The sequence below is a fragment of the Euwallacea similis genome, chromosome 35 (genome assembly GCF_039881205.1).
Source record: "Euwallacea similis isolate ESF13 chromosome 35, ESF131.1, whole genome shotgun sequence".
NCBI lineage: Eukaryota > Metazoa > Arthropoda > Insecta > Coleoptera > Curculionidae > Euwallacea > Euwallacea similis.
In genome coordinates this window covers 1,634,619-1,658,716 of record NC_089643.1, presented here as the reverse complement: position 1 = coordinate 1,658,716, position 24,098 = coordinate 1,634,619, and the positions used below count along the sequence as shown (strand labels likewise).

Here is a 24,098-nt window from a genome sequence, read left to right as displayed (position 1 = left end):
TAATCAAATGGCAAGTATGCAAGGTCTGCTGCAAGACTGTTTAACCAGCATCTTTCTGATAAGTTTGTTCGTCATAAATACAGTGGCGACAATAGAAGTAAAAGAGGCATATAAAAAATAAAAAATATAATTCCTTGAAAGTAAACTTTAAAAAATCACATAATTTTTGTAAAGACTTTTATTAGGTCATTAGAGAAATCAATAATGTAAAGTTTAAGAAAATTGTAATAATCAAAATTTTTTAAAAATCAAAAAAAGTCAACAAACTCTTCGAACATATAATTAAGAAATATGTTTTTAAGCAAATAATAATATTAAAAAGCCAAATAAACAAAACTTAAAATAACTAGTGACGAGTCGGTAGCCTTTAGTCTTCTCTACTTCCAAATAACGATTTGGCATAGACTTTATGCCAAACAACGTTCTTTAGGAATCCACCACGCACCCTTAACAGCGTCGAATAAATCTGGAATATTGTTGATGTTTTGTTGTCTCAAAGTCTTCTTTACATCGTTCTACAAATTTTCACTCGAATTAAGATCTGGACTACAGGAAGGCCATTTTAGAAGATACCAAAAATTCTGGAGAAACCAAACACGAACACTAGCTGTCGTATACTTCAAATCGTTGTCTTGCTGAAATATCCCAATTTACAAGTAAGTTCTCCTCGGCATATGGTAGCATTACAGCCTCCACAATATTCTTATACTGGACCTGATTCATAGTCCCGTTGATTTTATGAATAAGGTCTACCCCGGACCAGGAAAAACAAATTCGACGTTTGGAGGACGCCGCACATATTGTCTCCCATCTGATCCTATTCGATTGATTTTTGTTCCATCCGATCAAAGAACGTATTTCCACTGGAACAAGGCCCATGCCTTATGGTCCTTAGCAAACTGTATTCAAACCGTGCGATTTTTCTTTAATTATTGTTTTTTTACACGCAATTCGCGCATGTAAATTGACTTCATTCAGATGACGTCTAGTTGTTCGAAAGGATTACACTGAGTTTTTATTTTCACAATTTTTTGGAAAAATCTCTTTCTGGATATCAACCGTCGTCATCATAAGATTTAAACGAGAAAGTCTCACAATTTGTCTATCTTTTCCAGGATCCGATTTTCGAAAGACCTTTTTGAGTGATACGTTTTATGCAGTTCCACGTTCCTAAAAAATGTTTAATCGTATGGAAAACCATTGTTTTAGAGATGTTTAACCTTATTGCAATATCCTTATACATCCCAGAAGACCTCAAATTAATAATTAATTTTCTAAGTTGTGATGTGCAAATTTTTTTAACTTCCCATTGTTTTCTATATTTTATTAGATCGCAAAAGTTAAATCTTATAAAAACTTTCACAAATTATCAACAATAGATGTGCTAAACTGACAAATCAATAGCTTTCTTAATTTAGTGTCCGCTCTCCATCAGTATACCTAATTCTCTTTTTACAAGATTTTTTACGTAAAATTAATTTAACGCGAGTTAAAGAGAAAAAAACATTTCTTTTTACACAAATTATCTTGTTTTAACACCATTTTCAATATTTTATTAATTTTTTTAATGAATTTTTTAACGAATTTTTTCATTCTTACTCCTCAGAAATATACATTGTAACTTCATCATTTTAATGGTAATTATTTTGAACATGATCTTGATAAGAAACGAGCTGCAAAATTTCAATGTGAACTGAAATCATTAATGGCATCTTACAGGGAACTTTATAACGATTTATCACACATCAAACACAATCTTTAATGACTGATTTATTTCCAAAAACTACTGAATTATCAACACAAGAAACTAGAAATGATAGCACAGAAATAATTTCACAAGATGATGAATAAAATAATTCTAGTGATAGTAGTGATATTGTAGTCTTACGTAAACGCGCAGTGTTTATTGTCAGAAAGTGACAATACATAAAATTTTGTTATGTTTATATTATTTTTACTTTTTTTATATTAATGAATTTCAGATATATATTTTTTAAGTTAAAAATAATTTATTTTTTATAATACATTATATTTAATGAATTAAAGTGTGAAACTAAATTCTTAAGTGAACTCTAACAAGAATTTTTTTAATATTGTTTATTGTACTTTTCAATTGCTTTTTTAGATCTGGAACCAATCTACTATTTTTCCATTTAGCCAATATCTTTTTTTACATGAATTTTTTTTGCACGAAATTGTTGGGGAATGTATCTATCGTGTAAAAAAGAATTAGGTGTACTTGAAATGCACTAATTGATTTAGTATTTTCAGAAAACTTGAAAATCCCCTAACTTCTTATAAAATAGAAGATTCGGGATTCCCACAGATACTTTGAGAACATAGATTTTTACAAGGTTTCCAGATTTCCTCGATATATTCCAATTTCAGTAAAATAAGTAGACATTCTTAATTCTATGGCAGCCACGGTATTAAACTGCTATATTTATCTGTGTATCTTTAATATGTAGTTGCGAAATCGAAAATATACAAAAGACAGTGATAGACTAAGTTTAATAAAGAACTCTTTAAAACAAAATAAAAGTCAACAATATTTGTTGCAAATAAAAAATAAACAATAATTGAAAATATTTCAATCAAAAAAGTACTCGTAAACATAGCTGATTTTAATTATTTTTGATTAATAAAACAGAAAAACAGGGTTTCAATATTTTGTAGGGTCTCCTTTAGTCTCGATAATTGCTTGTAGGCGACAAGGCATGAAGTTAATTAAGTTATTGGTAATTTTCTAAGGAAATTTTTTGTCATTCTTTCTTTAACACCCTTTGTAGCTGCGTTTTGCTTTGAAAATACTAAATAGCTTAGTGCATTTCAAGTACTGATGGAGAGCGGACACTAAATTAAGAAAGCTATTGATTTGTCAGTTTAGCACATCTATTGTTGATAATTTGTGAAAGTTTTTATAAGATTTAACTTTTGCGATCTAATAAAATATAGAAAACAATGGGAAGTTAAAAAAATTTGCACATCACAACTTAGAAAATTAATTATTAATTTGAGGTCTTCTGGGATGTATAAGGATATTGCAATAAGGTTAAACATCTCTAAAACAATGGTTTTCCATACGATTAAACATTTTTTAGGAACGTGGAACTGCATAAAACGTATCACTCAAAAAGGTCTTTCGAAAATCGGATCCTGGAAAAGATAGACAAATTGTGAGACTTTCTCGTTTAAATCTTATGATGACGACGGTTGATATCCAGAAAGAGATTTTTCCAAAAAATTGTGAAAATAAAAACTCAGTGTAATCCTTTCGAACAACTAGACGTCATCTGAATGAAGTCAATTTACATGCGCGAATTGCGTGTAAAAAACCAATAATTAAAGAAAAATCGCACGGTTTGAATACAGTTTGCTAAGGACCATAAGGCATGGGCCTTGTTCCAGTGGAAATACGTTCTTTGATCGGATGGAACAAAAATCAATCGAATAGGATCAGATGGGAGACAATATGTGCGGCGTCCTCCAAACGTCGAATTTGTTTTTCCTGGTCCGGGGTAGACCTTATTCATAAAATCAACGGGACTATGAATCAGGTCCAGTATAAGAATATTGTGGAGGCTGTAATGCTACCATATGCCGAGGAGAACTTACTTGTAAATTGGGATATTTCAGCAAGACAACGATTTGAAGTATACGACAGCTAGTGTTCGTGTTTGGTTTCTCCAGAATTTTTGGTATCTTCTAAAATGGCCTTCCTGTAGTCCAGATCTTAATTCGAGTGAAAATTTGTAGAACGATGTAAAGAAGACTTTGAGACAACAAAACATCAACAATATTCCAGATTTATTCGACGCTGTTAAGGGTGCGTGGTGGATTCCTAAAGAACGTTGTTTGGCATAAAGTCTATGCCAAATCGTTATTTGGAAGTAGAGAAGACTAAAGGCTACCGACTCGTCACTAGTTATTTTAAGTTTTGTTTATTTGGCTTTTTAATATTATTATTTGCTTAAAAACATATTTCTTAATTATATGTTCGAAGAGTTTGTTGACTTTTTTTGATTTTTAAAAAATTTTGATTATTACAATTTTCTTAAACTTTACATTATTGATTTCTCTAATGACCTAATAAAAGTCTTTACAAAAATTATGTGATTTTTTAAAGTTTACTTTCAAGGAATTATATTTTTTATTTTTTATATGCCTCTTTTACTTCTATTGTCGCCACTGTAGGTGTACAAATGCTTTTTTGACCTACTGCGTATTTCTCCATCTTAGTGCTATTAATCAATTCCAGCAAGCAAGAGGTATTGTATGAGATGTTTAGAGCATCGGGTTTTTCCAGTGTCGTTTATTAACGCGATTTTCAATCGTTATCTCTACAGATCATTGCCAATTTACAATAAAAGACTTTTCGCAGAATTCATACCAATCTACAATAGCTTTCCTCGTGTTTGGAAGAGTCAAATGAATAAAAGGACCGCGAAAAAAATATATATTTTTCCATCAAATTCATACGACTCAGACTACTTATATATGTGCTTTTCAATACTCCATATGGAATACGAGGGAAATTAATATGTAAAAAGACAATAAGAGCGAAAACAAAAAAAATCAACTGATTAGAAACTTAACGAATATGTATGATGACTATCTAGTTACAAATAATCCTACGAAAAGCTGATTTGGCGCCGAGTTGATGAGAGAATCACCTGATAAGATAGTCTAATATGATATATACCTAACAATATTTAGACAAACAGAAAATCGATTCAAAAACTCCATTGAACAAAACAATAATGATTGGTGTAAACCAAAGAGTTGAGATCCAAATCCATCCTAGCAAATGGACCAAGGAACAAATTGCAGTAATGCCAAAGGTAAATATGTGTATGTCCGAGACAACACCCTTCAGATTCAATATCAGCATATTATCTCTAGGAGTGTTACCTAGGAATGTCTGCCTATAGTTTGTATCAAATTTGGTCTCAACTACCGGAAGCCCTGCGGCAGGACCAAGAATTGCAAAGCCATTTACCCTGCTTTGAGCACTACAACTTAGATACACAGAAAGTCCATATAGACGGCCCGCCACCGCCAAAACATCGTTGCAGGGGCTGCATCAAGCTGCAGGAGAACAACAGGCACAGTCAATAAAGTATAAAAAACACATATACATCAGTGCAATATATTTTTCCTTATTATTACAAACTTATGCAAATAATATGTAGTTAAGAAACTGAATGCTCCACTGAAGCTGCTGGAGTGAGCCCTCTTATAGAAAGATCATAAACCACCTCCTCAATTTTCTTCACATCATATTTCAAGGCATCAAATCGTTTCCTAAGCGAGTCATTTTTAAGGTTCAGTAAGCGAAAACCAGCATTGAGTTCAGCTACGAATTTCGAGATTTGCAGAGGTCGGTTGTAGTCTCCTAGTGTCACTGAATTAACTGCGAACCGCGACTAATATTTGCGAATGTGAGAAAACACTCATTTAAGATAAGAAAAAACTCACCAGTTCAGTGGCTAAATTAAGAAGTCCCATTAAATAATCTTCCAAATCAAGATGTATGTTTTGCTTCTCATGTACTGCCCAAGAAAAAAGCTTGTTACCACACTTGATTATACTTTTATTCCTAGTAACCCTCACCTCCTAACATTTGAGCAGCAGTAACTCGATCAACCAAAAATCCTTTTTCTAGGAACACAATCAAGGCAACCAAAAAACAGAGTCTTTGAGTTGAGTATCGCCAATGGTCATTGTACCGATAATACTGCCCATTGGGCACTACCTTATCGAGAGCATCAAAACCCTTCTGCACCTCTCCCAGCTGCTCACGGGCCTTCAGCAGAGCTTCATCAACTGTAAATCAACTAACAATTTACCACTTTTTAAAGCCAATTAAACTTACTGTATTCACAGTTTACTTCGGTGTGGATTACTTGCAACGCTATAACAATCTCCCTAAGAGACTTTTCTAGGTCTTTCATGATATTACGAATCACCTACGGCCCCATAAGCAAGGATTTATGGGTTAAAAGTGGGAGGGTACTACTTACCTCCCTGACATCTTGCTCCGCATTGATATGCTCTTGAAAGGGGGAAAAGATATCGGTAAATAGTTTGTGGGGCTCAGACATGATTAGATGATTGACAAAATTTAAATGGTCCTCCTTTAAGCGGCCATAACCTCTCTTTTACAGAATAGATAGTTTTTTCAAAAAAGTACTGTTTGGATATGTAGTGAAGCGCGTAAATAACACTTTAAGGTTTAACTTAGACGAGAATTGACGAAAAATAAGTAAAAATGGAGCTAAATAAAGAACTTTTAACTATTTTGGTAGAAACGTACATTAACCGCAAACAAATAATGTCAAATTTTGTGATTATTTACATGTCGCATATGTTTAATGTGTCAATGGCCATTGACAGTTTCTTGATATCGATATCGATGAAAAACAGCAGTTTCCAATATCGCTCTCTGAAGGTTCTGAATTTAAAGAGAAAATGTTTTAAAATCTTTTATTATTGAGTACAATTACTTTAGTTACCTCTAAAAATTCTGCAAACTTAAATTGCACACAGTATTATTTGATCAATTTCGGTGTAGAAAAATTTAACAAATTCCCTGTAATTCGCATTGGTCGGCCTATTACTGAATGAGTCTTCATGGACCAGAAACCAATGCACTATTTCATCTTTTTAACCACTATGAATCCTCCAGAGTTCTCTTAAAAGAATTAAGTTGAAATTATCCTATAGGACTTAATAGAGATGTTTAAATACGCTGCAGTGCCTCTTACTCTTGATCAAGTCAAATTCCTATCCTGCAGATAGTTACTACGCAACTGAGTTTGACAGTAGTGTTCAGTAAAAAGAGAAAGGGCAGCTTTTTGCAGCTGCTTTGACAGGGTTGCTATTGATTCGTTCGCAGTTCCACAGTCTGTTCAAAAATTTTATTGTTTCTCATAGTAGTTCTTTAATATATCAAATATAAAAATTTTACCAGCAATTCAGATAAACTCATTAAGCGGGTCAATAGACTTTAAATCTGGTAATGACACCGGCCTTACAATGTTGCTAAAAGTTATTGGTTCTGCGAATTGCAAATTAAAGTGTAGAGAATGTAGCCTACTATTTACAATTCTTACTCACGTTGATTAAAGTTAAATTGTTGATGCTATGAGCTCTACATAATAATATAGAACTTAACATCAAGTTCAAAGCGGTATTTTTTCGCAGATTAATATTCGCCTGAATAGTAACTCAAACGAATATTATTCTGGGCGATCTGCAAAAGAATAGCGCTTTTGGAGGTTTATTACTTGAGGAGTTTTTACTGAATATTCGTATAAACAATGAACAGTGGTTAAAATAAAAATAAAGATAGTTGGATCTTCCCATCGCATACCCATACTACAGCATTTCGCTTAAGTATGGGTCTCAAATTCGCTGAAAATTATTATTAAAGCGAAAATCTTTCAGCCATGAAAGAAGGCATAAGTGCTTACCATGTAAGGAAATTTCTAGCAGCTGCGCTTAAATCGTTGACAATGGGAGACCATGACTGTGCAGAAACTTTATTATTTTATCAAGAAAATTATGAAATAAGTTATTTACCAGGCGCAAAACGACATAATGCGAAAAATATCTTTACCATACGATCTATTTGCAACTGAATTTATTGAAGGTCGATAAGTGATATTATTGTTTGAAATCAAATCAATACTGCTTAATTTAGTGATAATGCTCAATTTATATGGATGATGAAACGGTTTGCAGATCAGGGAAAGATAATAGCCAATTTTAAGAAATTAAGAGATTGTAATAAAAACTTTGTTACATGGAGAGCTAAAAATACAACGTTAATACTATTTTCGTTTAAAATTATAAATTGCATAGGGAATTTCGTTCGATAATTTCGAGTAATTTAATTTACGAGGCTGCAAATAATTGAAAATTTAATTAACGAGAGAAAAACCTTTAATAATATTCGCTAAAATAAAGATAAAGAACAGAAACAAACTCTAAAATAAATGCCTCAAAAGTACAATAATAATAACTTAATCTTAAAGTCAAATATTAAACTAGAATGCTATTTTATATATTTATAATAAAATGCTAAGGTCATATTACATAATAATAGTATATTTTTATTATATCAAATAATAATTAGTTATGTACAAGAAAGAGGAGTTTTCTAAAGCGAGTAGCTCTCTCTGTCTGGTCTATTTCTCGACATCGCCAATTTTTTCCCAGTCGTCGTCAGTGCTGCCCCCACTGGGCGTCCCGCCCAAACTAGCTGAAGAGTCGGCCTTACTCAAGTTTTCACTGGCGCGAGTTGGAGCAGGTGTTTGTTTATCTAAAACTGTTGCTTTACGTGTTTGTGACGTATAATTTAAAGAGAAAATCACCTTTTTTTGAGCATAGAGGGCGCGTTTTCTGCTCCTTTTCATACTCTTCAAGAAGAGCAATTTGCTGCTCCTCGGTAAGCTCCAAGTTGGAGGACGAAAAGTCTACTGTCCAATGTTGGTTCGTGAAGAAAAAATGTAATTTGTCCTGTATATCAACTCACCATGCTCCCATTTTAGAGTGTCTGCATTTTGATGCTCCTCAACAATCCCTTGTTCCTTCTCTTTCAGTTCTCGTTTTTCCATCATTTCCTTGCGAGCCACTTCATCTTCAAGCAAGGCTTTTTTGAACAAATACCTCTTCCAAAACATCTGATGCTCCAAAATTTCAGGCACCAATTTGGCATAATACTTTTTCAGCACTTCAGAACTGTTTACATGCTTTGCTATCCTATCATCAGATAGCTGCTCTCCATCCAAAATCTCCAGCCAGCATTCATATTGCTGCTTGAGACTTGGGTCTGGATCACACATATAGGTTTCTGGAGTTTTTTGAAGTTCATATAGGGCCCTCTGTAAAGTTATTTTTAGTAATTGCTTTTTTTTTAAAGTAATATAAACCTGTAAATTGTTCAATTGGTGTGTCTCTGAGTTTTCCACTATAAGAACTTCAGTGTCCTCATCGTCAGGGCCCGGATTTAGGGCAGTATTTACTTGCCCTAAGAAGGAGCTAAAGCTCCTTTTAACCGAGTTTACCGTGGAGTCTGGAGATTCAAGCTAAAAGCATGTAAATTATGTTAAACATTGCAAGCCAAATAAGAAATATTAGACATACATTAAAAGTTTTTTCCACCGCAGAACCAGCTGACGATACGACGTTTGAGGCCTCATTTTTAACTGCAGTGCCAAATTCTTCAAGATCTTTCTTGACAAACTCTAGCACTTCAGTGCTCTGTAAAGAAGCACTTTATTTATATTCAATTCTGTTATAAATTAACATTAAAAAACCTTATTTTTGGCCGCATTTAGCCAGGAGTTGAACCAGCTGCTAGTATTGGAGGTTGGGGTGCTATCAGAAGGCCTAATGTTGCGAAACAATAGAGGTTACTAATAATGGAACATCTTAGTATTGCTTTAGATTAGAATGTTTATCTGTTCTGAGTATGTATGATTTTCTTTTGGTGTAATTTTGTTTATTCAGCACAGATGAAGTGGAGAAAGTTGTTGATTTTAGGTGTCTCCGTTGGGAACTAATGGAATCAAACTTAAGCATGAACGGTAAAAAGAGGGAAAATATGGTCTTAAAGGGTACTAAATGGTGTTTGATAGAACAGGTATTTGGGATATAAAACTTACGTTTCCGTATTGTCAGACATGGCATCAATAGGATCAAAGCCGTTTTGGGCGGAATTACTCGAAATTTCGCGTATTTCAGGGTGATTTTCACTAGAAATGAGAAAAGAAAATTTGTTTATTTTTTTCTTGAAAACGATAAAAATGTTTGATATATGTCAAAAGCAGCTGATTAATCAAAAAATAAGGTAACGCTAGGGCCATCTCTGCACAACATCGTTAAAGTTGAATGACGTCAGGAAAACACAGAAGTCGCCATTTTAACTATATTTTTGTACACGGTTTTAAAATGAAATAGTACATATAAATATTAGTTTTAAGAACATTACTGATAATTATCGCTGCTTTTAATGTGATTTTTATATCTTTATAGTGGAGGAACCACCGAATAAAAAATATATCTACAAAATCTTTTACGAGAAACCATATTTTGTAATCAAATAGCAAAATTTTCGTATTATATAAACTTTCTTAGTATTATTTGCAATTCTTTTAAATAGCAAAAAATAATAAATTAATTGTAATTCAAAACGATTTATTTAATGTGCCATAATATATTTTATTAATTTCCCATTACGTTTTATAAAAACTACATTTCATAGCATTTGAAATTAAAGCAAAACCAATCTAAAAATTGAACTAATTAGTTTCATCGTTGATTTACAGTTCTAATAACATAAAAATTTAGCATCTCAATGGCAAAATCTTCATTTTACAATAAATAAGACATTTGATTCTTCTTGACGTCAGAACATTTTTCAGTACGTAACTGTTGCTATAAAAATGAGATGGCGCCATTGACATTGATCAGCTGTCACTTGATGACGTCTTTATTGCAGTTATTACGTAAAATTGAGGTTGTGGTGGTTATAACAATTAAAACTACGTTTTTCCGTGATAAAATTTCTCTTTTGTACGAATAACAAATTAGTCTCGCATCGTTCACATCGTTGACTTAGTCGTCGTACCAGTTTCGATGATCAGATAGTACCAGATCGTGCGCACAAAGTGACTATAGAGAGCAGTGGGGGCCCCGCCTTACGATGCAGCTTACTACCCTAGTTTTGGGGCTTTTTATCACCTTGGGACATGCTGGTAAGTCCTACACTGTCCCTTGACCTCTTTGTTACCGTCCAATCGATTGTCCTGCCCAACCTGACTTAACCTCAATCAGAAGTGTCAAAAAGTGTTGATTGGGAAAAGCCCCTTTTTGCATTTTTTAAGCTTTTTACAAACAGACTTCTTTGAGCTTAAGTCACTCTGAGTAAGAGTGACTGCTGTGAAATAAATATCTGTGGATGTAAACAGGGTTGAGTACACAGAAAATTGATTACAGTTTGATCTAAAAATAGTCAAGGTTTTGCAATTTAAGCGTTAAAGAGCACACCTATCCCGCTGTTAAATTGAGTGTTTATAGTTGATTTGTAATAATTTTTAATTGGTACTTTCATAATTTGGTTTTGAAAACTTTGAAAGTTCTTCTAAATGCCTATTAAGGACTCAGAAAGTGTCTTAAAAAGGGGGGGGGGGGGGTTATTATGTCTTACAGCATTATACTGAGTAGTCAAAAACTCTGTTTTTGAAAAAACTGAAATATATAATATTTAAAACCAAGTATTTATACAAAAGGAGCACACATAATAACGATTTCAGTGCTTGTGTTTATAATGGAAAAAATATTTGTTGAAACTTTACCTTATAGGAGCTGCTGTAGCTTGAAGGCTGACAGTATGGTGTCGCCTAAATGTGAGTTTTAAAAATCATACACCAATGATTTTGAACAATTTAAATAAATCAGAGTTTTTCACAGAGAAATGGAACTCTAGTTCTAAACCAATGGTAAATAAAGTTGAGTGGTTTTTCAATTGTCCTTAATGCCAAACTTGAAGATTTTAGTTTATTCACCTTTTGAGAGGCAAATTAAAATATATACAGTGGTGGCCATATGTTTGGAAACTTTACATTTTTTAAAAAAACTACATGATGATATTATAACAGAAAGTTGAAAATATCTAGGATCATTTAATACATTATAGTAAACAATAAAAAGTATAAACAAAATTTCATTCATTCCAGGTAACGTTTTTTATTGAACTTTATTTTAATACGCTTGGCCATAAATATGGAAACACGTTTTAAATTTATCAATTTGGTCACTTTATCAGTTGTATTTGACCATAGTAAGAGTGTGTGTGAAATATAGAACCTTCCTCAACAATGGGCAAAGTTAAAAACTATTCTGATGATTTCAAAAACAAATTAATTGAATTATTTAATTCGGGTGTGAAGCAATGTGAAATTTCACGTCGTTTGAACATTCCCAAAGGAACAATATGCAAAATTATAAAAAAATATAAAGCTACTGGATCGACATTTAATGTACCGAAAGTTGGAAGAACTAGAAAATGTACAAGTCATATAGATAAATTAATTAAGCAAATCTCTCAAGAAGATCCAACAAAGTCTTCTAGACAAATTGCAAACAAACTTCGTGAAGGCAACGTTATTTTATCAGCAAGAACTGTGCGACGTAGGCTAGTACATATGGGATTATTTGGTAGTATTGCTGTTCGAAAACCATTAATATCGAAGAAGAATAGGAAAGCGCGACTTGAATTTGCGCGAAATCACATTAATTGGTCTGATGAAAAATGGAATACTGTGTTATGGAGCGACGAGAGCAAGTTCAACATATTTGGAAGCGATGGTAGAATTTATGTAAGACGACCAAAAAATACTAGGTACTCTGTTAGATATCAAGTGCCAACCGTTAAACATGGAGGTGGCGGTATTATGGTGTGGGGGGCATTTTCTTCGTCTAAACCAGGGCCGTTGGTAAAAATAGATGGAATAATGGATCGTTTTGTGTATCGGGACATTCTTAAGAACTATATGCTTCCTTATGCAGAGTGGGAAATGCCTCTACGTTGGCAATTTCAACAGGACAATGATCCTAAGCATTCCAGTAAGTCGGTCAAAAATTGGTTTAATGAAAATTCAGTTGACGTTATCAAGTGGTCTTCTCAAAGTCCCGATTTGAACCCCATTGAGCACCTGTGGGAGCATCTAGGAAGGCAAATTGGAAAGAAAAACATATCAAATAAAAATGAACTTTGGGAAAATCTTAAAGTGGAGTGGGCGAAGATTCCTAATGATATATGTGCTAATTTAGTTGGTTCAATGCAACGCAGATGTGTTGCTGTTATAAGGGCAAATGGATATGCCACAAAATACTAATTATATCAACATTGTTATTTTTTTCTAATAAATAATTAAAAAGTTTCCATATTTATGGCCAAGCAAAAATTATTACCATTGAATAAAAACTAAATCAATGAAAATATTTTTGTCTTATTCCATTAATATTAATTCTACCTAGCATATAAACACATACTTAAATTTGAACCAGTCTCTAATGCCGCTTTGTTATTTAATTTAGAAAAATAAAAAGTTTCCAAACATATGGCCACCACTGTATATACGCATGTCCACAGATAGAGGGCCTAAGAGGACAAATGGACAAAAAATGTCGTTTTTCGACAAAAAGTCGTTCTTGATAAAAGTATCTGCTTCTCAAAAAAATACGATTTACGAAGATACTTTTGAACTTTTTTATACAGGGTGCCCAAAAACTACGAACACATGAAATATTATCAAGAGTAAACTACCTTTATTTCTCATTTTGGAGCAAAATGGTAAATAAAAAACAGATTTCAAATCCCATCCAAAGTTTACAGACAAAATTTTAACTGAGTATTCCATGTTTTATTTTTCTTTTAAAATTCAAACAATTTCTAATTTTACCTTTTTCACCTCATTTCACGTATTTGCAACAAGCATGACAACAAATGTCACAATATTAATTAATAATCTCGTTTTGAAAAATAATTTCGAAATGTTAACTTTTGAGCAAAAAATATTTTTGGTGCAGTGTTATGGAACTGGCGATAACTCTTACAGATATGTACAAGAAAGATTTGTTGAAAAGTTTCCGGGAGTTTCTGTTTCATTACATGGAATTCGTCAGTCAGTCCAAGAGATTTAAGGATACTGGGTCGGTGAATAATTTAAAAAAGAAGAAGAAACTTTTTAACGATGATGATGCAACTACAGTTGTTGTCTTGCAGTCTGTTATGGAAAACCCTCTTGTATCGTTACGAAAACGAGCTCAAATTTTGCAGATCGCCCAAAAAAGTCAAATTCAAAAAATTTTAAAAGCAAATAATTTTTTCCCATTCAAACCACATTTCAATCAAGGATTAGAAGATGGAGACAATGCAAAGCGATTAGATTTTTGTTTGTGGGTGGGGGACAAAATTTTAAATGAAAATAACCAGTTTCACAAACTTATTTTATTTTCCGACGAATCAACTTTTTCGACAAATGGTACGGTGGCTTCACAACATGTAAGATACTGGAGCAGAGAAAATCCAGAATTCAGAATTCCTTCACGTCGCCAATATTTCAAAAAAATTAACGTCTGGTGTGGCATTTCATATTATGGAATAATGGGACCATTTTTTTTTTGAAGGTACGTGCAATAGGAATTCATACTTGGAAATGTTGAAAACTTTTCTTTTGGACAAGTTAAATGAGTTGCCATTACAGTACCGAGAACAAATGTACTTTCAACAAGACGGGTGCCCGGCACATTGTGCACACGAAGTTACAGAGTGGCTTAACAATAAATTTGGAGATCGGTGGATTGGCCGGTACGGCCCAGTTTTGTGGCCTGCAAGAAGTCCTGACCTCACTATTTCTGACACATATCTTTGGGGCCGTTTGAAGCAATTAACGTTTTAGCAACCCATTGATAATAATATCGACATTTTAAAACAGAGAATTTTAGAGTCAGTTCAAATGATTTCACTCGAGGAGATAAGAAGAAGTTATAATCACATTAGACAGCAGTTTGAGAAATGCGTCGAATACGGGGGAGGTGTGTTTGAATAAGTAACATCTACTAACTTTTATTTTGAATTACGTATAAACTATTTTAGAATAGTGGAATTTTGTATCTAAACTTTGGATAGGATTTGAAATCTGTTTTTTAATTACCATTTTGCTCCAAAATGAGAAATAAAGCTAGTTTATTCTTGATAGTATTTCATGTGTTCGTACTTTTTGGACACCCTGTATAAAAAAACTCAAAGTTATCTTCCTAAATCGTATTTTTTCGAGAAGCAGAGACTTTTATCAAGAATGACTTTTTGTCGAAAAACGACATTTTTTGTCCATTTGTCCTCTTGGGCCCTCTATCTGTGGACATACTGTATATACAGGGTGTCCTCGAATTGCGTGGCCAAAATGATACCGCAAATTATTTAAGTAAAAATAAGTCGATTTAACTAAATTTGCCTCAGTCCAAAAATTGATAATCACGGAGTTACAGGGTGTTAAAGTTGAAAAAATAAATCGCATTTTCTTTAATATCTTTCGCTTCCTTTGAGCTAATTTCACGAAATTTCGTATCTGAAGGTGTTTTAGAATGCCAAATTCAAATTTATTAACCATTTAGTTGTATTTTCTAGAGGGCACCACAAGCGACCTTTAGGACACATTTAAACCTCTGTAACTTTTTTGTGCCATAGTGTATGTCATTTTGGCATTGAAAAATCTTTTTCCCTACCTTTTATACTTAGAAAAGGTATACTTTATTGAAGTCGCTAGAAGCAACGGTTTCTGAGAAAAACGCATAATTCTAATGCGCCGCACATCTACGTTATCACTTTTAAGTAAATAACTTAGTTGGCTATGTTTTTTAATTGACATTTTGACACTTGAATTTATTCAAAAATAAAAAATATATATAAAATGGTGAACATTTTGAACATTTACTGTGATAGCAAATTAAATGAAAAAAAATTAAATCAAAAACTTACATAAGTTAATTTAATTAATTAGTTAATTTTATTTCTCTTTGTTGTTGTTTCTTTGTTACTTATTATTTATATTTTATCTTTAGTAATAATTGTTTTTAAAAAACTTGAACACTTTTTTTTTAACGGGAAATAATTTAAGTTAATTTACATGCATCGTCAGCTTTACATGCGTTTTTCTCAGAAACTGTTGCTTCTAGCGATTTCAATAAAGTATACCTTTTCTAAGTATAAAAGGTAGGAAAAAAGATTTTTCAATGCCAAAATGACATACACTATGGCACAAAAAAGTTACAGAGGTTTAAATGTGTCCTAAAGGTCGCTTGTGGTGCCCTCTAGAAAATACAACTAAATGGTTAATAAATTTGAATTTGGCATTCTAAAACACCCTCAGATACGAAATTTCGTGAAATTAGCTCAAAGGAATCGAAAGATATTAAAGAAAATGCGATTTATTTTTTCAACTTTAATACCCTGTAACTCCGTGATTATCAATTTTTGGACCGAGGGAAATTTAGTTAAATCGACTTATTTTTACTTAAATAATCTGCGGTATCATTTTGGCCACGCAATTTGAGGACACCCTGTATATATATACCCTGTGTATATATTCCAACAAACTCTTAGAGTATGAAATGTATGACAACTGAATCTAAAAAAGTTAAAAGAGGAAAAAAATCTACTTCATAACACCATCATTACCCTATCAGCATCATTGTGACATCAATCCTTAATGAGTTTATTATCACTAATGGTGTACCTTCCAAGGCTCATTTAATACTTATCTTTGCAGAGATTATTTGTATTTATCTTTAGATTAAAATTAGACAGCTTTAATTAAGTAATGAATGCTTTTATAAACCCCCTTGTAAATTACATAAAATGAGACATTTTACAGAAGAAGGCTCTGCACTTTAAGAACAAAATTATTCTGAAACTGTAAATTTTAACAAAGATTTGAATTTACCCATTAAATGAGGTTACTTCATTGTATTCTCCACTGCTTAGTAGTACTGCAATTCAATAACCACCATAAGAAATATCATTCTTTATTGCATTAAATTTGCTAAAATAAGTGTTTTAGCTATTTTTATTTTCCTTTCAGTGAAAATCGACCCAGAATACACCTTTGCAAACAACCATGTTGTTTTATTCACCGCCAAAAAACCTTTGCTATTAAATTGTACAGTTTCTGGTGAAGGTGCTGAAGAAGCTTTAGTTGAATGGTAGGTCGACGTATTACAGAATTTGAAAGCTTTAAATAATTCCCCAATATAGGAAAAAAGATAATGTGGCCATCCGTGAAGTTTCGAACCTAAAAGATCGCTTCAAAATGGCCAATTCCAGCGCCGTTCACACTCTCACCATCCACTCAAGTGAATTCCATGACGCAGGCAATTGGACCTGCAGCGCCTTGGTAACAGCCCAGGAAAAGGCGTCTGCTGAAATCCGAGTTGTTTGTGAGTCTCCTCTATAAAACTCCTAAAAGTGCCCAAAAATTTTAAACTGTCAATTATTAGCTTCTATTAAGGTTCGAATTAAGCCAGACAACATTAATGTGGTTGAGGAGGAGAAGTTGCGTATTGAATGCGGAGTTTTGGGAAACCCCCTTCCAACTTTAAGTTGGAGGATTGAGAGCGAGAACTACAATGGTAGTAGTTTCAGTGATAATCGAGTGGAAGTGAAAAGCTACAAAGACGAGAATGATCAGGTGATAGAAAATGGTTTGTTGGTCATTTCTGGTGTTAACAAAGGAGATCGAGGACTCTATTTTTGCGTGGGAGTAAACACATTTTACAACGCCAATACTGATACGGCCAATGGAATAGTTCGCGTTAAAGGTGTGTTAACAAATGGCTCTTAAGTTGCTTTTGTGTATTAACATAATCCCTTAGATAAATATGCGGCACTATGGCCCTTCCTGGGCATCTGCGCAGAGGTCATCGTGCTTTGTGCTATCATCATCATCTATGAGAAAAAGCGTAATAAAAGCGAACTGGAGGAAAGCGATACCGATCAAAGCCCTGATCAGTAAGTGCCTGAATTTTCTAGATTTTTGACATATATATTTTCTTTTTATCCTCAGGAAAAACACCCCAGACCATGGAAAGGAGTCAAACTTGCGCCAGAGGCAGTAAAATCCCGACTCTAATTTTCCTCCAAAAGTAGCCTTATTGTTCGGGTAGTTGATGGTGTAAATACAGTCGAAACGTTGAGTTGTTTTTCAGTTGTTAAATCCATTTTCTCTAAACCCACTTGGGCCCCCTTTTTTAAGTTTATCTTTGTATATAGAAACATTGAGCGTAACAAGTATTCTGCCTTATTAATAAATAGTCGTAATCATTGTAATATCGTCACCTGGAAGGGCATAGCTAATCTCGAGTGCAAAGCAAATAGGCAAAAGTAATCTTTATTGGTGCTTAACATGTTGTTGGTATGTTAGACTATAGTTAGTTCGTGTTGAAAAATCTTAAGTTAGGACGTTTTTCCCTTATAATTACTCAGTGTTTGTGTCTTTATTAAATAATTATCTTAAAATCTCGTTTAACATGTTTTGTCAACCGCCTATTTTTCATGGAATACTAATGTATTATGATCTATGCTTTTTGCTAATGGAAATCATTTTCCTAAATTAAACTAAAAGTAAAAAATTAAAATTACTCTGGGGGACGTGTTTACATAATGAAGCAAAGTTTTACCTCTGAGTCATCTTTTGAACTTGATTGGAAATTCAGAAATGGTGATTTTACATCTTTTTGTGACACTGTTAATCTAAATAATTAATTAATAAATTGAATGGCTCGTATTGCTCTAAATACTCTGAGTCTGAAAATAACAAACAATTTTCACGTTTATTCTTTTGTGTAAAGGATTTCCCCAACTCCGATCATTTTGAAATTCTCATCTTCATAAAAGTATGAGTTTTTAGGGATTAGTAACATCCTAAACAAAAAAAGCATTAAAAAATGGTATCTTTTCCCTTAAACGAGTTTAAGAAACTTATGTGTTCGGAACGTCATAAATATCTCAGAGTGCTTCCAGTGAAAATCCACCATAACGGATAGATTAAATGAGATTGTTGCAAAGAATCTGATAGGGGCACTACCTCCTATTTCTTTGTATCATTAGCTAAAGGATTAATGTTCACTTGCGTCAATCAACATGAAGAAGGTAGATGAATTCTATCCATTTCCAAAGTTTTCCATCACAAGTCGTCAAATAGATCCACTTTATCGCATTCGCACATCACTAGATCAAAAACTATATCGATATTTTGATAGTTCTCGAACTCGCTCTAATTGCTCTAACGATGTCTAACGAAATTTAACAGCTGACATAACCGCTCTTTAATTAACCTAACCTTGAAACATTTTTGTTTTCTTTCAATGTTTCTTAGACTATAAAGCATTATTATGCAATATTTTGAACTTAAAATGGAAAAAAACATAGTAAAAAGACCTCAGAACAACGGTAAAACCTCCCAAATCCACCCTTTAAGTACTAACATCTCACTAATACCACAATTATCCACAGAACCAAAAACTCCGGCCTCCACTAACAGCTCCCGCTCAGAAGATGAATTCAGTCCCTACTTCCCCTGCTTAACGCAGGAGAACCGAGATGACGTCGACGTTCTTTGGGACTACAATTCCCCTCGCGAATCGAAGCCCCGAACAGTAATAGTGCGGAAATCAAAGAAGCGTCTGGACATGCAGCAACACTCCCCAAAAGTGGCCATTAAACGTCACCTTTCGAACAATAACGATCAAATCAAGCAAGATTTTTGCAAACTGCGGGAAGAGCTACGCGCGTTGAAGGCTGAAATTGCCAGACCTGATCACGAAAGTTTAGTTTTGTCTCCGAGAGAAGAAGAGGCTTTCAAGGATATGAGCGAGGAGACCCACATAAAGGAGGACGTTGAGAGTGTGTTTGATGACGATATGGACGAAAAGTTGATTATGTTTAGTCAGCAGGTTGAGCTAGAAATTGAAAGGGCTGAGAGAGGCTTCAGTGGCTCTTCAAGCTCGATTGAAAGTCCAAAATATAATGCACAAAATAGTGAAACATTTAATGATTCCTTGGTAGTGGATGACTCAGTGTTTGAGCAACTCACACAAGTGGCTGATATCAAACAGTGTAAACCTACCAGTAGTGTACCAAAAACTGATAAAAATTCCAAAGTTTTTCCTAGGTCTGTGTCAGAAAATAACATGCAATGTTCAAGTACATTGCAAACTGTATCGAGAAAGGTGGAGTGGCATAGGACACAGAGCTTTGAGACTTATACTAAAGGTAAGTTTATATGCCCTATTTTACTGTTTAATTTAGCAGTCATTTTTAGCAGAACTGTCTAAAGATATACTGCTGGAAATTGAGCGCAAACGACTAGAAGCCAAGGCAAAACTACATGCTAAAAAAATGTATATTCCCACTACCAGCCCCGAAATTACAGACTGTATGTCTTTTTTAAGTTATTTTAATAGAAGCCCAGTATTGTTTTTTTTAGCCCTTCTAAGGTGCTCATCCAAAGAGATTGAGAGAAAGAGACTGGAGGCTAAAGCAAAACTAGAGGCCAAGAGACAACAAGAATTAATTGAGAAGAAAAAACAAGAGGCAGTGAAAAGGAGGGAAGAGGTGCAGAGGAAACAAGTGGAGCAGGTGAAGAGTTTGTTGAGCGGGAGACTTTAGGTTTAAGCTCAAATGAACATTTTCGTTTTTCTTTATTATTAGTGGCAATTGTTAAATGAAGATTAATTATTATAAAAATTGTAAAAAATCTTCTGCTTTTAAATGCCCATTTTACATGCTTGCAGTTGTCTGATTTCAGTGGACACTTCACAGCAACAATACAGGATTAGGCCTAAAGATAACTGGTTCAGCAAAGGCTCTAAAATATAAGATTTTCTCCTTTTGCTCTGCAGCACTTATGATCTCTTACCACTCCAGGCCTTTTTCACATAAAGATCCCCCACTTCTCTGCCAGCAAAAAAATAGAAATTGGAGACAGCACTGGCGGCCAAGAGGGGTGCTGCGAGCAGGTTTTTCAACCTTCTCAATGTTAATTCTCTTAAATTTAATCTCTTACTACAGAGAGCATTTATGGCATTCTCCAAAGTAAGTCCTGTGAAGTTTAATAAGGCCCAAATTAGAATGTGTTCCTCAGTGCCATGCCACATATAAACAAAGGCAAAGCATAGTAGTGAAGCACCTAATTTATTTAAACCCCATTTCCGAAGAGGAATAAAAATGCACCTAAAGACAATGATCATTGTAGTAAGCCTTTTAATTTGGAGATCATAATACATTTTGAGAAACTGATATAATCCTGGATCAAAATACTTCCACATATCAGAGTACAAGTGCACTCGACCAATGCAGCGAGGTAGGGTTGGAACCGCGACATTTTCACAGGCTGCAAGACTGGTGCTTAAGCCATAAATTACCACATATTTTAAATGGAAAAACTGCCCCATAAGGTAGCCATAGCCACAAAGACTACACAAATCTAGTTTCTGTATTAGCTACAATTGTATGTGTTATCAAACAAGTACAATAATTCAAGTTAAGTCAATTTACCTGCAGCTGGAATGAGGCGGCGTTAACATACACAAAATGTAAACTAATCTGTATAAACATGGCCCAAAATAAACACCTTGAAACATTGAAAACCATTTGCTTGAGTCTTAATCCTACAGTTAAAGTTGTATTTTCATAAACCCTCTTATAGTCCTCATAAGAAATAAAAGGACCAACAAAAAGAGTGGGGAAATACAGGCAATATGCCAAATATTTAACAAATGAATGCTTTTCTTTGCTCAGGCAATAGCTAACACACCTAAGATTCATCCAATAAAGAAATAGAAAGCTGAAATAAGCCTGATAAAGCCTCATGCCCCAAAACCCTTCAATGGAACACAGTTTCTTGTAAATACTAATCACAACCAAGCAAACTATATTAAGTATCCATATTGTTGTTTTGCTCTGTAGTCGTGCCACTATATGAAAAAATATAGGCTGCAAAAGAGCTAATATCATTACTTTGTATCCCATAAAGTAAGTGATGTGAATTAGGGGAAAGGTTATTTGCAACCAGATGTTGGCCTAAAATAAATTTATGTAAGATGATTTTGATGCGTAAAAGAATCATTCTTGCCTTAGTAGGCTTTAAAATCAGCTGATAAACTACTACATAGCAAAGCATGAATGGGAATATTGTAGTAATAAAGTATAACACAGCCTCCCATTCAAAGTCAGCTGAATCCCGGTTTCGTGACTTAAACCCTGGAATAAAATCCTGGTAATAGTCGTTAAAGTGAAGAAAGTCTGGAACAAGTCATAGGATCATATGTGACTCCTCTACTGGATAGTTATACTCACACTTTAGGGCTGAAATAGTGAATTTGTAAATAGCGTAAAAAACTGCAGAAACCCATAGAAAAAAACATAATTTCGATTCAGTTCTGTAGAATTTAGCTGCCGGAAACATGTTTACTTAAGTACAGAGCAAAACATGTTTAAACACAATAAAAGGAAGCTGGAAGAAGTATTTGAAAATGAATTTGTGTCAAAACATAAACAAAATTAAAGAATCAGCTGTTAAAGTAGGGTTAGTTATTTTTGACAGATGTTTTCAAATTTTGTACAGTTTATAAAGAGGTAAATATTTTAATTAGGATAAACGAATTTGTTAACATTCAATTAATTTTAGCATGTGACCTGCTAACGATAGCGGTGGTAGAATGATATAGAAATCACAATTAGATGTTGGAAAAAAATTAGCAACCTTTTATTCAGATTCAACGATAACATTTTAATACTGTTTAATTATTAAATTCAAAATTTCTCCTTAAAATATCTAACCTCTTATTTAGTAATATGCTATGCTGCCACTGCAAACATCGCGGCTTATTTATAGAATTTTTGGTAACTTAACCATAACATAACGTTTTAACAACTGTTTTTGACAGTTCAATGTTTTTATTGAGGAAAGCAGGTCGCATTAACAAATTGCCCTCGAAGCTATCCTTAAAATGATAGAAATTACAGCAAAACTGATCAGAAGCCACGTGTTCCTCTCTGGAGAAGTCGTGGAGTGCATACTTTCTTTCAGCCATCCAGTATCACCCTCCCACAAGGTAACTTTCACTCTCCCCATCATTGCTTCTTTTAGGGCAAACTTTACAGGTCTCCCAAAGTCATACTGATGTGTTTGAAAGCTTGGCTTGGGCCTCTGCCCAGATTCATTGCTTATGCTTCACCGACTCAAAAATGCGCAGAGCTAAAGAGGATGAAAGACAGGCTAGTCATGTTGCCCTGGCTGATACTGCCCTAGGGACAGTGTCTGGAGATAATGCCCGTGTGGAATTTGCCACTAAGCCCAAAATCCTCTTCTGCGATTTGAGGTTATCACCTGGCCAAGTAAAGCATTGTAAAAGTTTTAACTACTTTGTTTATTTACGTCCATTTGATCTCTTTAATTTCAGTTGTTTATCGTGAAAAAGTACCGGTTGATTCACCCCCTTCATACCGGGGACAATTAGTGAAATACTCCTATAAAATTACTGTTGGTACACAACGGGTTAACCACCCAGTAAAACTAATGCGAGTCCCCTTTAGAGTGCTCCCCCTAGCGGAGGCAATTCTACATGAGGCTGGTGCCCTTTGCAATGAAACAACTGAAGAACTGACCCCAACAAATCCATTCCTGGAGATCAGACAGAAGGAAAAACCTATAGATTTAGCCTTGGAAAGCTTGCAAAACATAACTGCTCGAAGAAATCCAAATTTCTACATGATTTCTAATATGTGGGGAAAAGTGGCTCGATTTTGTTTATTCAAGCCTGCCTACAAGCTTGGTGAGGACATTATTGGGACATTTGACTTCACTGTAGCCACAGTGCAATGCATGCAAGTCTCAGTATCCTTGCAATGTGAAGAGGAGACCACAATTGAAGATTCCTCAAAGCAGATTAGAATTATCACTTTCAGCAAGCATCATGAGGTGTGCTTAGGGTACAAATACACCCAGCTGATACTGCCCATACCACTGCATGTAACCCCAGCATTTGAGACTGATTTAGGTATGATAGTTTTGGGTTAATATGCTATTTTCAGAGGTTAAAAAATGGATTTTTGTTAGTTTCATTGAAATGGCGGCTACATTTTGAGTTTGTCACTAGCACACATAAGGGCTTAAGTCCTCCGAATTTTGCGGAGACGTATTGGCAGGCCCCTTCTGAGGTACCCATCGAAACCATGGTGTGGAGCTTGCCCATTCGGTTATATTCCACTACTCCTGGTCATGTGGCACAGGGGATGTCTGTTCATAAGTTAGTTATAAGGTGATGTAGATACTAATAAATCTTAGGATTTTTTTAATTTGGTTGTTTTTTACTTCCGATACCAAAGGTGACAGTATCATAATTAGATCCATAGGTTGCACATATTTTAAATACCAAAGAAATATGTTGACGTCATTTCCTTTTGGCGTTTCCCCTGTTTGAAACAAGCGCATCTTAGTGCTTTGGAAATATATATTTTTTCAATTTAT

At 34.1% G+C, this 24,098-nt stretch overlaps 6 protein-coding genes and 1 long non-coding RNA gene across 12 annotated transcripts; 4 read left to right on the top strand and 3 right to left on the bottom strand.

Annotated features, from left to right (window-relative positions):
* The first annotated feature begins 4,646 nt into the window (after positions 1-4,646).
* On the top strand, positions 4,647-5,528 carry LOC136418473 (uncharacterized). The gene is made up of 2 exons (XR_010752922.1): positions 4,647-4,841; positions 4,903-5,528. It is a non-coding gene; the product is annotated as an uncharacterized lncRNA (long non-coding RNA).
* trsn (translin) lies at positions 5,121-6,323 on the bottom strand. The gene is made up of 5 exons (XM_066404538.1): positions 6,024-6,323; positions 5,876-5,969; positions 5,614-5,826; positions 5,479-5,552; positions 5,121-5,426 (listed from the first exon to the last, which is right to left on the bottom strand). Exons 1-5 carry the CDS (start codon positions 6,102-6,104, stop codon positions 5,193-5,195), a joined length of 696 nt encoding a protein of 231 aa, XP_066260635.1. The 5' UTR covers positions 6,105-6,323; the 3' UTR covers positions 5,121-5,192.
* Positions 6,324-7,934: 1,611 nt separating this feature from the next.
* Positions 7,935-9,838, bottom strand: LOC136418526 (BSD domain-containing protein 1-A-like). Of its 4 annotated transcripts, none has more exons than XM_066404613.1 (7): positions 9,672-9,838; positions 9,324-9,396; positions 9,151-9,267; positions 8,937-9,092; positions 8,540-8,888; positions 8,379-8,480; positions 7,935-8,332 (listed from the first exon to the last, which is right to left on the bottom strand). In XM_066404613.1, exons 1-7 carry the CDS (start codon positions 9,689-9,691, stop codon positions 8,193-8,195), a joined length of 957 nt encoding a protein of 318 aa, XP_066260710.1. In that variant the 5' UTR covers positions 9,692-9,838; the 3' UTR covers positions 7,935-8,192. The 4 variants fall into 4 exon arrangements, with proteins under 4 accessions (XP_066260710.1, XP_066260712.1, XP_066260709.1 ...); XM_066404615.1 differs by having other exon boundaries at positions 7,936-8,326; XM_066404612.1 differs by having other exon boundaries at positions 7,937-8,332; positions 8,379-8,483; positions 9,672-9,836.
* Positions 9,839-10,511: 673 nt separating this feature from the next.
* LOC136418572 (neuroplastin-like) lies at positions 10,512-17,763 on the top strand. The gene is made up of 6 exons (XM_066404681.1): positions 10,512-10,763; positions 16,653-16,773; positions 16,826-17,007; positions 17,068-17,388; positions 17,443-17,578; positions 17,634-17,763. The coding sequence occupies exons 1-6, from the start codon at positions 10,712-10,714 to the stop codon at positions 17,683-17,685; spliced, it is 864 nt and encodes a 287-aa protein (XP_066260778.1). The 5' UTR covers positions 10,512-10,711; the 3' UTR covers positions 17,686-17,763.
* A 1,123-nt stretch (positions 17,764-18,886) lies between these two features.
* Positions 18,887-20,236, top strand: LOC136418571 (inner centromere protein-like). 3 transcript variants are annotated; one of them, XM_066404679.1, is made up of 5 exons: positions 18,887-19,018; positions 19,082-19,682; positions 19,740-19,840; positions 19,890-20,003; positions 20,055-20,236. In XM_066404679.1, the coding sequence occupies exons 1-5, from the start codon at positions 18,961-18,963 to the stop codon at positions 20,234-20,236; spliced, it is 1,056 nt and encodes a 351-aa protein (XP_066260776.1). In that variant the 5' UTR covers positions 18,887-18,960. The 3 variants fall into 3 exon arrangements, with proteins under 3 accessions (XP_066260776.1, XP_066260775.1, XP_066260774.1); XM_066404678.1 differs by having other exon boundaries at positions 19,082-19,840; positions 19,893-20,003; XM_066404677.1 differs by having other exon boundaries at positions 19,082-19,840.
* Positions 20,237-20,309: 73 nt separating this feature from the next.
* On the bottom strand, positions 20,310-22,070 carry rasp (protein-cysteine N-palmitoyltransferase Rasp). The gene is made up of 6 exons (XM_066404676.1): positions 21,926-22,070; positions 21,702-21,871; positions 21,125-21,649; positions 20,852-21,069; positions 20,487-20,800; positions 20,310-20,435 (listed from the first exon to the last, which is right to left on the bottom strand). Exons 1-6 carry the CDS (start codon positions 22,032-22,034, stop codon positions 20,335-20,337), a joined length of 1,437 nt encoding a protein of 478 aa, XP_066260773.1. The 5' UTR covers positions 22,035-22,070; the 3' UTR covers positions 20,310-20,334.
* Positions 22,071-22,540: 470 nt separating this feature from the next.
* On the top strand, positions 22,541-23,926 carry LOC136418514 (RAB6A-GEF complex partner protein 2). The gene is made up of 4 exons (XM_066404596.1): positions 22,541-22,683; positions 22,733-22,976; positions 23,032-23,628; positions 23,688-23,926. Exons 1-4 carry the CDS (start codon positions 22,579-22,581, stop codon positions 23,891-23,893), a joined length of 1,152 nt encoding a protein of 383 aa, XP_066260693.1. The 5' UTR covers positions 22,541-22,578; the 3' UTR covers positions 23,894-23,926.
* The last annotated feature ends 172 nt before the right edge of the window (positions 23,927-24,098 follow it).